This window comes from Sebastes fasciatus, chromosome 11 (genome assembly GCF_043250625.1).
Source record: "Sebastes fasciatus isolate fSebFas1 chromosome 11, fSebFas1.pri, whole genome shotgun sequence".
NCBI classification, from domain to species: Eukaryota; Metazoa; Chordata; class Actinopteri; order Perciformes; family Sebastidae; genus Sebastes; species Sebastes fasciatus.
The window spans coordinates 7,372,994-7,386,773 of NC_133805.1; the positions used below are offsets into that span (position 1 = coordinate 7,372,994).

Consider the following 13,780-nt stretch of genomic DNA (forward strand, 5'->3'; position numbering starts at 1 on the left):
CTGACAACGCAGAGATACCACGTGATACCAATGTTGCTATACTATTGGCTCACAAGCCTTGTTAGAAGCAGCAACCAAACGTCACAGAGAGAAACAAAACATTCATTGTGAACATTTCTAAAATGATTAATTCACAATCATAATGGTTTTTTTTTAGGAAAAGCCATACCTTAATTTAGCATCTTTCTAAAAGCTCTGTGGATGTGTTATTTTTTAAAAATTATTAATTTACATGAAATAAATGTAAGACCTTTAATTAAGGTGAGGGAACAGGATGTTGTTTTCCGTAATTTGAATTGTTTTAAAATAATATGTCAGGTATTCCCGGTGTATTAATAATATATAAATGAATTCAAAACTAATAGTTAGCACTTAGATTTTATAGTCACTGTTTATCTTTTTAAATATCTGACTTGCTTACGGAGCCAAAACAACAACAAATAAATGTGTCACAGTCCTACTACTTCCAGACTGCACTGTATAACTAGCATCACGTCTCAAGTGTAAAACGAAAAGCCACAGCAGCTCTAAAGCCAAGTGGTGAGTCATCTTAAATGCAGCTAAGTCTGTCAGTTCTCTGTGTGGACGACGGTAAAAATAACACAGAATACTGTCTATAAATAACAGACTGTTGTGAACTAAGAGGGACTTGTTTCTCAGTTTGAATGGGATTGATAATGACGGACTGTGAACAGCAAAACATCTCCGCTAAGTGAGTGAATATGTCATCCCTCTGCTGAAATAGCTGCGACAATAAAATACTCAATCAGGTCATATAATATAGGCCATATAATAACAATCTCTTTCTTCTTGATATTGGATAAATAAAGACATTGGAGAAGGCGATAGTTACACTGACCGGAGGCAGCCTGTGGCGTTGCGGAGGACCTGGGAGGAGTGTAGGTGCAGCTTACGGTCCTCCTGTGTATGCGGAGAGGTGTCCCAGCCCGAGTGGGGGATGATCACAGCGTTGGTCAGCACGGCGAGGGCGTCCTGGATGATAGGCATCTTCAGGGCGTCACATGACGACAGGTTCCACAAAACACCTGAGGAGGACAGCGGGGAGAAGGGACGTGAAAACCAATCCGGAGAAAAAGGAAGTGAGCAGCGTGATCGAACACACGGAGCACAGACAGCTACCGCAGTCAAACACATGTTCTCAAAACTAGGACCTTTTTCTTGGAAGACATTTTGACATTTTGATGTCACAGTAAGGAAAATAACTGCTGCAAATAATACATTCCTGGTATAGTGCATGCCGGCTCACTGTCATTGCTTTCTGGAAAACCATTGTTAATGATATTAGCACACCAAGACTGCCAGTGGGCTACCTCCGATCCTGAGAAGTGAAGCCAATGCTGAAGTGCCTTAAACTTGCATTCTTTCTCATAGCCAGCAGGGGGCGACTCCTCTGGTTGCAAAAAGAAGTCAGATTGTATAGAAGTCTATGAGAAAATGAGCCTACTTCTGGGTGGATGGGTCAAACAAACACAAGTCTTTCAACCAGGAGGCCGGTGTTTGTGTCCCGTGTGAAAGTAAAAGTAAAGTTGACTTATTTTGTCACCTCAGTCATTAGTCACGTGACTCATCGGTATCGTCAGTCCTGATACGGAAGTTTGTTCGGAAAGGACACTATGCATGTAACAAACGTATATTGACACGCCGTCCCCGGTTCGTCCAAAAGTAACGCAAGACGGGGTACCCCGTGCGTCGGTCTCCGATACCGAGGGGCACTGAACAAGCGGCGGTATTTGATGAGTTGGGAGTGAGAATGTGTTGACCACAGCTCTATCCCACTTGAGGACAATGGGAGTTATGCATGCAGATTTCCAAAATATAATATGGTAATATATTAGTTATGGACCAGCAGCAGCCACTTAAAGTGAAACTGATTGACTCTGGCCTGTCAAATGTCTGCTGCTGAGCCTGGGGCATGTGTCCAGACGACGTGGTTCAGAGCTAGAGATGGTGCTGCACATTCCTTTCATGGATGCGATGGTTATGTAGTCTCTGGGTTGTGTAGCTGCAGAGCTGGCTAATGGAAGCCCACTCTATTTTCACTTTCTGGCTTATACAGTTTCTAAAACAAATACCTGCTCATGTAAATTGTTCTTTGGTGATTTTTGATTGAATGATTCAAAATGTACATGTAGAGATTTGGCAATGCCGTAATAATAAAAACACATTAGGGTGTAGAAATACACACATCACATCAAGTACACAGATACATACACAACCAGCAATTAGCATCCTGCATCTTTAATTACACAGGAGTGACGCATTTCCAATGTTGTTCTAATATTTCAAAACATAACCTTTAATTTATTGCACCACAGTGCTGCTGTAATTAATTCAGAACGTACACAAGAAAAAAAAAGAGAAAGAGAAGTACTGACGGCAGGAAATCACTTGCACACATTTCCACTGCAGCTCTCTGCTGCTCTTAATCCTCACCTGAATTCAACATACAGCGACGAGACAACCAAGACAATGGAGTGAGTTTTCTCCTGCCTACCAATTACTGTTCATTTGTTTTGCCAGTCGCCACAAACACACACATACTGGCCACTGAATAGACAAAAGCTATCCCTATGCAATGCCTACGAAAAGTATTGCATTACAATTTGTATGTAATCCAAGTAATCGTGAGCCAGGACAGGTGAAGTAGTATAAAGACGGAAAAGGGAGGAGGTCGGGGTGGATGAGGTGGGTCTAAAAACACTGGACTTTCACCCAGGAGACCGGTGTTCGTGCCCCTGTGAAACCAGAAGTCAACATTGACTTATTTGTCACTTGGTTATTTTAACCCAAACCACGATCTTTCCTTAAACCTAACGAAGTAGCTTTTTTGGCTTAAAGCAGCAGTGGGTAGAAATGGAGAAAATATGATTAAAAAAAGTTATTTCCATAAAATGGTCACTATATTCTGACAGTAGGCATGAGACAGGTAATCTGGAAAAAAATCAGGTGCCTCTGTGTCCTCCGGTGTTCCTATTGCATCTGTAGGATTTCACAGAGTGGAGGAAAACAACCAATCAGAGACCAGCTGGAGCCTTGCCGTCTCTGAGCAGCTGTCAACCCGAGAGCCATGATGAGATCAGCTGAGGAAATACCAAGCACTGCCCACCAGCCGAAGCAAACTTTCTCATTTTACAACTAAACATTACACTACAAGATGTTTCTGAGAACATTTGAGGAGAGAAATAGGCTTTACAGTAACAGAATATTGATTCATATTTGTTCAGCGCTGCCTAGTTTGACCGTTTCATCGGAGTTCGCGAGTGATTGACAGCTGCCTCTGTTGAATGAACAGCCAATAGGAACTCTCTCTGTTTGAAATTACCTGTGATTGGTCGAAGCCTGAAAACAGAGCCTGCCTATTGCAGGTTTAAGTTAACCAAGTATTTCAAACATCCTTATTTTAATCCAAACCACAGTCTTTTCCTAAACCTAGACAAGTTGCCTAAACACTGCAGGAGCTAACTCAGGCGGACTGATCACTTGTGTTTCTGGACCTTCGTAGGAAAATGCACAAAAAAACAACAAAATAACTTTGTGTAAGACATCATACAAATCGTTGTACTACTGTAAAACGTTGCACACATGCATCTGTTAGAGCCTTTTAAGCAAAGTACAGAGAGGGTAGGAGGCAAATCATCTCATTTTGCTGAAAAACACTTTGATTTCTTGAGTGGTTTTACACAAACAAACACTCATCCACACAAAATTGTGATAACCTTGCGCATCTTTGCAACACAATTGTCGTCGACCTTCCTCTTGCAAAGCGTTCTCAGTCCTAATCTCTGTATTTATATAATTATATGTGTGCATTTGAGAGTGGCCACCTCTAGTCATATCTGTGCATATCTTCCCTTCTCCTTTATGGTTGTAATTATAGCTGTAATAGTGGTAAAACATCCTATCCTCAGATCTGTGTGTCTGTGTGTTTGGAATACGCCGTCCTCTCTTAAGTGCCGTGTTGTTCACCCTCGGCTGAACAGCGACTGTGTAATTACAGCTTCTGTTATCTGTCTTTGTGGGTTTGTATGAATTTGTTATTGTGTGTGCGTACATGTGTTCGTGTGCATGTGCATCTCTAAGCCCCCTCGACAAATCAGTCTTAACTCTGTCAGCCGCTTGGACTCTGTGTGTTTATGCGGGGTGTTAACAGTGTCTGTTTGTGGTCAGGAGGAGTTTCTAAATGACTAGCTTCTGGCTTCACGGCGGTAATTAGCCGGGCCTGTCACGTTAGCAAAAGTGTCTTCTTCTCTGTCTCGTCTTATCTGCTGCTCAAGAGGGCAAGGAAGGCGCGCCGCGTTTTTGATGACCTTGACATTCGATGTGACACGTAATAATTCTAGCTGACCTTGATTTCCACATCTGGGAGTCAGCGAGTTTTACAAAATAAATACTGTGAACTAATATTACTTTTCTTGAAAGGAACACTCTGACACGTTAAATAAGCTCGTTTGGGGTCTTAAATGAGTAGGTCTATTTTATCTCCATGTCTTTAATACGCTGTCAGCTTACTATGGCTAACTGTTGTTAGTAGAAAGTAGTTCCTATGTACACGTGTTCTGTAGATTATCAGGAGTTCATCAGGGACGTTTTTTCTGAAAAGCCATGTTGCTGTGACGTAGGTTACAAAGTAAGCTAATCAATAAGGTTATGAATAATGTGAATGCTAGCTCAGTCAAAGTTAGCCGTGCTATGTTTGGAAATAACTGAAAGGGTTGGTTCGGATTTTTTGAAGTTGGGTTGTATGTATACTCTCGTGTTCTGCGAGGTAATAAGAGGGGGGAATGAAGCCGTTATATCGCGGTCTTCAAGACCAGACCAGTCTCCAGTCACAAAAACAACAGTCATTTTACCTCGCAGTACACGGGAGTTGCTGGTCTACCGCTGCATCGATCAGTTACAGCAGTTTGTTTGTATCCTTGTGTGACTTTCGGATCCGAACTAACGTGGCGTCCAAAGCAGTACATTGCTCAGCTTCCGTGCCGGTACTCCTGTCTGCTTCTCCAAACTGGGAGCGTGTCGACCGCCATCTAAGTTACTGTATGTAACGTTAATACACTGAATATAAGGATGTCCATATTAGGGGTGGGAAAAAAATCGATTCACTTATATATCATGAAAAAAGTTTTTAGAAGGGCTTGGAAAAATAACATTTTGACGCTAAAACATACATACTTTGACCAAAACTTGAATGTTCGGATTTAAATACACCACTGGGAAGCTACAGAATGATATAATGTTAACGTGAGGCTATAAATGAACTACAGCACGGTCGCATGAGTGTGTAATATACACAACGAGGCTGTAAAGGCGAAAGAGCCGGCGTGATGACGTTTTGTAGTCTCATTTAGCCACTTGTTAGCAACTGCTTTTTTTAAGACATATAAAAGCTTCAAAATTCACAAGTGGGATATTTACTGACATATATTTTATATCGTAGAACAAAACGTTAAAATCTCCTCAGCTTGTGTTAACCACAGACCTTATTTCAGGCTTCTAACTAAAAACCCACTGACTTCCAGACGAGGGAACCGGAAGTGCTAAAATGTCAAAACTCATTTCTGGGTTTTAGGACTCATTCTTGCAGCACTCTATTCACTTTGCTTTTACAAGTAAAAGTGTTTTACAAATTAATAACCATATATTACACATATGGCAGAATGTAATGCCTGCCACATGATGTCACGCTGCAGCTGCAAGAAAAAAGGGGATTTTTTTTTTTTTATCATGGTGAGTAAAGTCAGCTGTGTGCCAGAGTCACTTCTCGCTGTGCAGAGAATGACATCATCTCCCCGAGGTGAAAGGCGGTGGGGCTTTTATCTTTGATCTGAAACACACGCTCGCAAACGCACAAACTGTCTCACACACACATACAAAATAAACACTAAATGTACCCTCACATTAATACAGACACACATTAACACACACACACACAGCTACACAAAGCCATGAGTGTATGACAGATGAAGGAGGTTAATTGCCTCAGCCTTACATCATGAGTGGCAGCAGGAGGTGATGAATGCAGTGTTCTACGGAGGGAGGGGAAATGGATATGTTGGCTATCTCTCTTTGTCTCTAAAGCCATTTCCCCATCTCTCATTTGCGGCGTATCTTCATTCCCCTGTCACAATTCTCTCTTCTGCAACATCGTGGCATGTCTCTTTATTCGCCTCTTGATCTTTTTTTTCTTTTTCTTTGTTCCCCAATTCTCCTGATGTATTTTTGAGTGTTTTTTGTGGACTCCTGTCCTTGTGTGAACCACTCTGTATATGAGACCTTTAGAGAGAGGATATTTTTTACAAAGTGAGTTTTTTCTTGTTGTTTTCTTTTTTTTTCTTCTAATTTGCTGGACTAAATATATTTAATCGTGATTAATCGCAAATTACTCACACATTTTTTATCTGTTCAAAATGTACCTTAAAGGGAGATTTGTCCAGTATTTAATACTCTTATCAACATGGGAGTGGGCAAATATGCTGCTTTATGTAAATGTATGTATATATTTATTATTGGAAATCAATTACCAACACAAAACAATGACAAATATTGTCCAGAAACCCTCACAGGTACTGCATTTAGCATACAATATGTTCAAATAATAACATGGCAAATTGAAGCCTACGGCACTCAGTTGTGTACATGTGTGTTTGTATCTGTTGTGCTTGCATGTGTTTATGTTAGATTAGACTGAACTGAAATTATCTCCACGGGGACGCGGGGCAGTTGCTGCATCAAGAAGAAGATACATCAAAGAGAAATGGATGTTACATACGAGCAGAGCAAAGAGGGCTTCTATATGCAGCCCAAAACTTCTCACAGCTGTCAGAAAGAATTAGGGCTGTCAATCGGTTAAAATATTTAATCGCAAATTATTTTGTATCTGTTCAAAATGTACCTTAAAGGGAGTATTTAATACTCTTATCAACATAAGAGTGGGCAAATATGCTGCTTTATGCAAATGTTTGCATATATTTATTACTGGAAATCAATTAACAACACAAAACAATGACAAATACTGTCCAGAAACCCTCACAGGTACTGCATTTAGAGTAAAAAATATGCTCAAATCATTACATGGCAAACTGCAGCCCAACAGGTAACAACAGCTGTCAGAGTGTCAGTGTGCTGACTTAACTATGACTTGCCCCAAACTGCATGTGATTATCATAAAGTGGGCATGTCTGTAAAGGGGAGACTCGTGGGTACCCATAGAACCCATTTTCATTCACATATCTTGAGGTCAGAGATCAAGGGACCTCTTTGAAAATGGCTGTGCCAGATTTTCCTCGCCAAAATTTAGCGCAAGTTTGGAGCATTATTTAGCCTTCTTCTTGACAAGCTTCCTTAGGTTTTTTATTTTCATATGATGCCAGTATCTTCATTCTAGCTTTAAGACTAGAGCCCGCTACAACCTCTTGAATACAGTAATGTTGCAGGTCTCAAAGGGCTACATAGTTCATGGTTGTACTATATGCAGCACTACGTACTATGTGTTTTTTAGTTTCATATGATGCCATGTGTCTTCATTCTCAGCTTTAAAACTGAGCAAGCTACGACCTCCGAAAGATCAATATCGAAAGTTGTGTTAAAGAAATTAGTGGCGTTAAAACTAATTTGCATTAAAGCGTTTAATGTTTAATTATCGTGTTAACTTTGACAGCCCTCATAATAAATGGTGGCTACATTTATTATGAGGGCTGTCAAAGTTAACACGATAATAAAGCGTTAACGTAAAGGGTTTTGACAACTACCACAAAACAGCTGAGTAAAGCCTCGGTTATACTTTCCACAAGCACGGTCGCACGGACATGAGCTGACGCGAAATCACGACGAGGAAATGTTTGGATCTTTAATACTCCGTGCGGGTTTCTCCTCGCGGCAAGCCGACATTCTCAAAATTCCTCAAAGTTATCCATTTTCTCCGCCCAGTTAGAACATCTTGTGTACTGATAGGCGAAAACATGCCGCACTGAACCCCCGCAAAGGGCCATGTCTGATGGTGTGACGTCACTTTGGCCGTGCGAACACTCGCTATGCGGCAAGGATAAATCTAGCATAAGGCTGGAAAAGCATCTTCCAGCTTTCTCTGTGTGTGTGTATGTGCACCATCGAGTAATCAAAAGCTTAAATTCTCACACCGAACAGTCAAACTATAACTACTGTAATTACTGTATGTCTGAATAAGCTAAACATGGCGCATAAGCACCTTCAGCAGCCGCTTGTATTCAAGTTAGGTACGCAGCATCTCTAAAGAACCCACACCGATGGTTTGACCTTGAAAACAGCAGGGTGCCTTTGTCACAAGAGAGAGAGAGACGGGCACTGTGTAAACTACCATGCCATTTGAATGGGTCTGCAGAAGGCTTTTAACAACTCAATGGCTGAATCAGTCATCATAATTGGTGTCATCTTCAGAAGCAGAGCAGAAGCAGAATGTAGAAAACAGGCTCTCAAGATCACTGGTGTCCTGCCGAGCCAGTCAACGGCTACATGAAGGTGCATTTTTTAGTCCATTTTTATTGTTACCATATGGAGATGTCTTCCAAAATCAGATTCAAAGGCAGGCAGCCTACATGCAGTTTGGTTGTATTATCCAATCTGAAGTTTTTATTGAATGAATGAATATGTTTCTAGCGGTTGCAGATTGCAACCAACTGAATCTTCTCCCTTCTTAGAATAAAGGGGAAGAGATGTCAGCTGAATATGTATATCATATGCAAAAGCATTGCAAATTGCATTTACTGACACTCACATAATATCAACTGTACTACAGTATACTTCAGAGTCCCGGCACTTATGATATTTTTGCAAGCATCTGAGAGTAAAAGCTTAATTTGGTAGCTATCAATTTTTTGCACATGTTTATTGTCCTCAAGCTAAAAGCCTGAGGCGTAAGCTTCACTCTTTGTTTTCATAATGAGGTGAACATCGATCACCGTTAATCACTTGGTCCACACAAGCCTACAGCTTTGTGTTAATGAGCCTCGGCCATAGCTTGGAATCATGTTTACTCAGTTTGGCTCCTTTAATTGACATTAAAAACAGGAAACAGTGTAGCTAAGCAGTTTACTGTAGATCACATGAAGGTCAAACAAACCTCTATACCTCTGCTGCTGTACCGGCTGGGTGAGCCTGCTACTGTAGTGTTATGTGTTCATTTATTCAGTCATCACATCATATCTTATTTCATCTATAGCCCTGCAGGGACGATGATTTTTTTGTAGGCCATCCAGGAAGTTAGCATCGCCCTGGTTCCCTCGACAAAAAGCCATTGGGATTGTTCCAGTGGGTTTTGGATTATTGCAGAAAATAAGCTCTGTGGCAAACACACGTTTATGATAATTACACGTTTTGTTCAGCAAGATAATCTCCACAAATGAACACCACTTTTATGATTTTTGAAGTGTGAATGCAATCGCCAGAAGTAAAAAGACAGACCAGTACCCCATGAATTTAGATCACAAGATCAGAGCAGGTTCGGCCACTAATCGGAAGATCGGCAGTTCGATCCTCGGTTCCTCCAATCCACATGTTGAAGTGTCCTTGAGCAAGATACTTAACCCCAAATTGCTCTTGAATGCTGTGCCATTCGGTGTGTGAATCAGTATTTAGATTAGATCCTGATGGACAAGTTGGCATCTTGCATGGCAGCCTCTGCCATCAGTGTATGAATGTGTGTGAATGGGTGAATGCTGTGCAGTGTAAAGCACTTTGAGTGGTCAGAAGACTAGAAAGGCTAGGTGCAAGTCCATTTACCATGTATCAATATGTACTACCACTTAACATGTAATCTTCAGGACACAGGTACAGTATGCCCATACTAAAAGAGATATCACATGTTTAACAAGCCTTGGCCTCATGGTCTGAACTCTGCATTTTTTTTTAAACTTACAATTGATGTCCTTTATTCATTTCACAAATGATGCTGTTCTCATGCTGCATGTTATATTATGTGCTGTCATATATGGTTGTTGATGTTTTCTTGATAGTCTTTAATGCTCCTTGTGCAAAGCAAATTCCCCTAGGGGCGATAAAGGTTTCATTCGAAGCTAACGTTAGGCTATAAACAAACCACGGTCGCATGACTTCACGTCGCCGCCACTAAGCTAAAGGCGACTATAGTGTTCTGTGTGATGACGTTTAGTAGTCTCATTTAGCCACTTGTTAGCAACCGCCTTTTTTAAGATGCGTAAAAGCTTCAAAATTCACGAGTGAACTGACATATTTTATGTTGTAGAATATAAAATCTCATAAACTTGTGTTAACCACGGACCTTATTTCAGGCATCTAACCAAAAATCCCATTGGCATTTATTAAAATTTAGCCTAACTCATGCCCATTAGCGTTATTTATTTCCCAACAAGCTAGCATGTTATGGTTGGTACCAATGGATTCCTTAGGTTTTCTAGTTTCATGTGATACCAGTATCTTCACTCTAGCTTTAAGACTAGAGCTCGCTACAGCCTCTTGAATCCAGTAATGTTGCAGGTCTCAGAAGGCTACATAGTTCATGGTTGTACTATATGCAGCACTACGTACTATGTGTTTGTCATTGCAGTTTCCCCCTTTTAATCTGCGTTTCCCTTACTCTTTGTAGATGTCGTTCCTCATCTCTTTGCTATGCCTAAACTGGATGAGCATTGTGACTGGATTGCATTGAGACTGCGGAGAGTTCCCATCACAGCGTGAGCCTGACAACTTCCATATCTGCTTCTGAAGAGCTGACGCCGACGTGAGCAATCCAGACCTGTCACTTAAGATGATGTGTGCTGCTGTGACTGGATGAAAAAGTTGCATTGTAATGACAAGTGGAACCGCAGCTTCTGATGACGTGCAGATTTTTTAAAAAGGGAATAAAGAAGTTAAAGAAAACGCAGCGCTCTGTGAGTCAGAGAGGGAAGACATCATGATGTTGGCATTTCTCTGTAAGTGTCTTTGAGGATAAAAATGTATACATCAGTAATTACGACTTTCAGAATCTTAATGCATTAAAATAGGGCTAATCGATTAAAATATTTAATTGCTGCAAAAACAAATACTCTTAAATTCACTGTCTTTAAACAACCTCCGAGAATACCTGCTTACAAAATGCACATGAATACAAACACAACTCCGCTATACGCTGCATCTGATCTGCAGAGGTAGAGCTAATATCTACTCTTTTAAAGCAGCTTTATTCCCTCCAAATAATCATCTTTAGTTCTGAACGGGGAAGGAAAAAAAGAGAGAGCAATTATTAAAACAAAAGGAGGGAGAGAGCCTGAAGAGCAGAGAGCAACAACCTTGTTTGTGCCATCAAGAAAAACTGTAGCGTGAGAGAGAAAGAGAGAGAGAGTGTGCGTATCTGTGTGTGTGTGGAGCTGAATCTGTAGCTAGCAAGGCAGGCAGCTTGGCTTCCCACTGTGATCCTGATTCAAAATGCTCAGCAGAAAGAGAGAGAGGCAGAGAGGATGGGCGTTATAGAGAAAGAGTGAATAAGCGGAGACAGAGAAAGGCAAAGAGGACAGGAAGAGAAAGGGAGACCAATTACGAAAACCCAACCACAGAGGGATAAGAGAGCGAGCGAGAGAGGCTGAGAAACAGGGAGAGAGAGAGTTATTTCCTCTGGGTCTTTGAGAGAGAGAGAGAGAGAGAGAGAGAGAGAGAGACAGAGAGAGAGAGATGGTCCGTCTGCGTCCGGTCGGTCGTTCAGCTGATTAATTTGTGACAGGAGGGATTTCTGTGCTCCGTGCCTTGAATTGCTGCTCTAATTTATATGGTAATCTTCTTTAAGACTCCAGCAGCATACAAAAAAACCTTTTATTTCCATCTCCGCTAAGCCGAAAACCCCTTTTCTATACTCGCTACGCACATATAAACATACATACATACATACATGTGCGCAGAGCATGCAAGGGTCACACTCCGCACCATTGCATGTGGGTAACGCGAGGACGCCTTTCACTTTCCCCCGTGCTCGTCTCGGTTCATGTTAGTATTCATCACGACTGTCTCTTATTACCACGAATAACGCTTCAAATGTTTGTCCCTCACCAGAATCTCATGTCACCCTGATGTGAAGTACAGCTGTAAATAACTAGGAGAGTGGATAAGAGCTCAAGGGCAGCCACTGTGGGACGCGGGGACAGTTTGGTTTAGGAGAGTTTGCAAGGACGGGACGTAAGTATGGGTGCAACAGCCGAGTTGGAAACTTGGTAGGCTAAGCCTGCGTTCAAATCCTTTTTGGAACATAGGAAAGATTCCGATGTTTAAAACTTACAAGTGTTCACATCATCGGACAATACAGCACTATGTGTCCATTCAATTTGGCTTTAATTAACTTGATCAATGGCTGACGAGAAGTGTCCATATTTGTTTTTTAATTGCAACTTGGATGTCAGAAACCAACCCTACTGCCAGATAAGAGCATCGATATGAGATGCTCTCTTTCTACAGTATCTGCTAGGGGTGTAAGAAAATATCGATACACATGAGTATCGCGATGTTATGTTTTTGCGATACTGTATTGATTCTCCAAAACGCTGCATCGATTTTTAATTAACATCATAACCTGTTGCAGGCTCAGTTTTAAAGCTAGAGTGAAGATACTGGCAACATATGAAACTAGAAAAACAGCGAAGGAGGCAAAATAATGCTCCAAAGTTATGCTAAATTTTGGCGAGGAAAAACTGGCATGGTCATTTTCAAAGGGGTCCCTTGACCTCTGACCTCCAGATATGTGAGTGAAAATGGGTTCTATGGGTACCCACGAGTCTCCCCTTTACGGACATGCCCACTTTATGATAATCACATGCAGTTTGGGGCAAAAACCTAGTAGTTTTTTGAGAGGTGAAATCCTGTGATAACGTCCTTTTCACGTTCCTGTACCAAAACAGAAACAGTCATCTATTCAATCAGTTTGCTTGAAAAAGCAAAGAAATGGCAGAAATACGCTTCATTTGGGATGAGACAATGGACGGAGAAATGAGTGGATCAAGGACTGTATAGGGAGGCCTGGAGGACAGTGAACTTCATTACTGTAGAGTGAGATAATCTCTAATGATCTGTGCACTGAAACCCAATGAGTTGGATTATGAAATAACTTTCACTCAGTTGACCACGCAAATTATCCCTTTCCTCTTTGTTTGGGTTTCTCCGGCCCCAATTCCTGAAGCACAAATGTTTAAAATAGTTTGACAAAGCAATTCCTCAAGGTCCACCTAGTAGCTTTTTCTGGAGCTTTCAACTTTATCAAACGTTCTACAGATCGTCTGGTTGTCATGGAGATGCATTGTTAACATGCATTCCCAGTAGAGGCATTTTAGGTCTTTTAGGACTTCCTGTCCGCAGATGAGAAGTAGCTCAGCTACTGAGCTTGCATATCAACAGATCAATGAACTCCATCTGTTCATAAAAGACTTTCCTGTTTCCACGGTAATCTAGAATTACCGCCTCGTGGTTGTCATCATTTAATTTGATCCTATTAGGCGTTTGTGTGAAATTGTCATAATTAGCATACAAATTCTTGAGTTATGTAAATGTAAAATGTAAATGTAAATCAGCTTTTATTGTCACACTGTACATTGTACACAGCACAGCACGCAGTGAAATTTACTCTCTGCATTTAACCCATCCTAGTATTAGGCGCAGTGGGAAGCTACTATACAGCGCCCAGGGAGCAGTTTGGGGATCCGGTGCCTTGCTCAAAGGCAGCCCGGCAGTGCCCAGGAGGTGAACCGGCACCTCTCCAGCTACCAGTCCACGGACAGTATGCCAAGTCCCT

At 41.3% G+C, this 13,780-nt stretch overlaps 1 protein-coding gene across 9 annotated transcripts in view; it reads right to left on the reverse strand.

The window, feature by feature from the left end:
* Window positions 1-13,780, reverse strand: part of ctnnd2b (catenin (cadherin-associated protein), delta 2b) — a 183,703-nt gene that overhangs the window by 31,005 nt on the left and 138,918 nt on the right. For all 9 annotated transcript variants that reach the window (XM_074650254.1, XM_074650251.1, XM_074650248.1 and 6 more), the window contains one exon: window positions 860-1,046. In XM_074650254.1, the coding sequence (XP_074506355.1) occupies window positions 860-1,046 (187 nt within the window). The remainder of the gene's footprint in view (window positions 1-859; window positions 1,047-13,780) is intronic.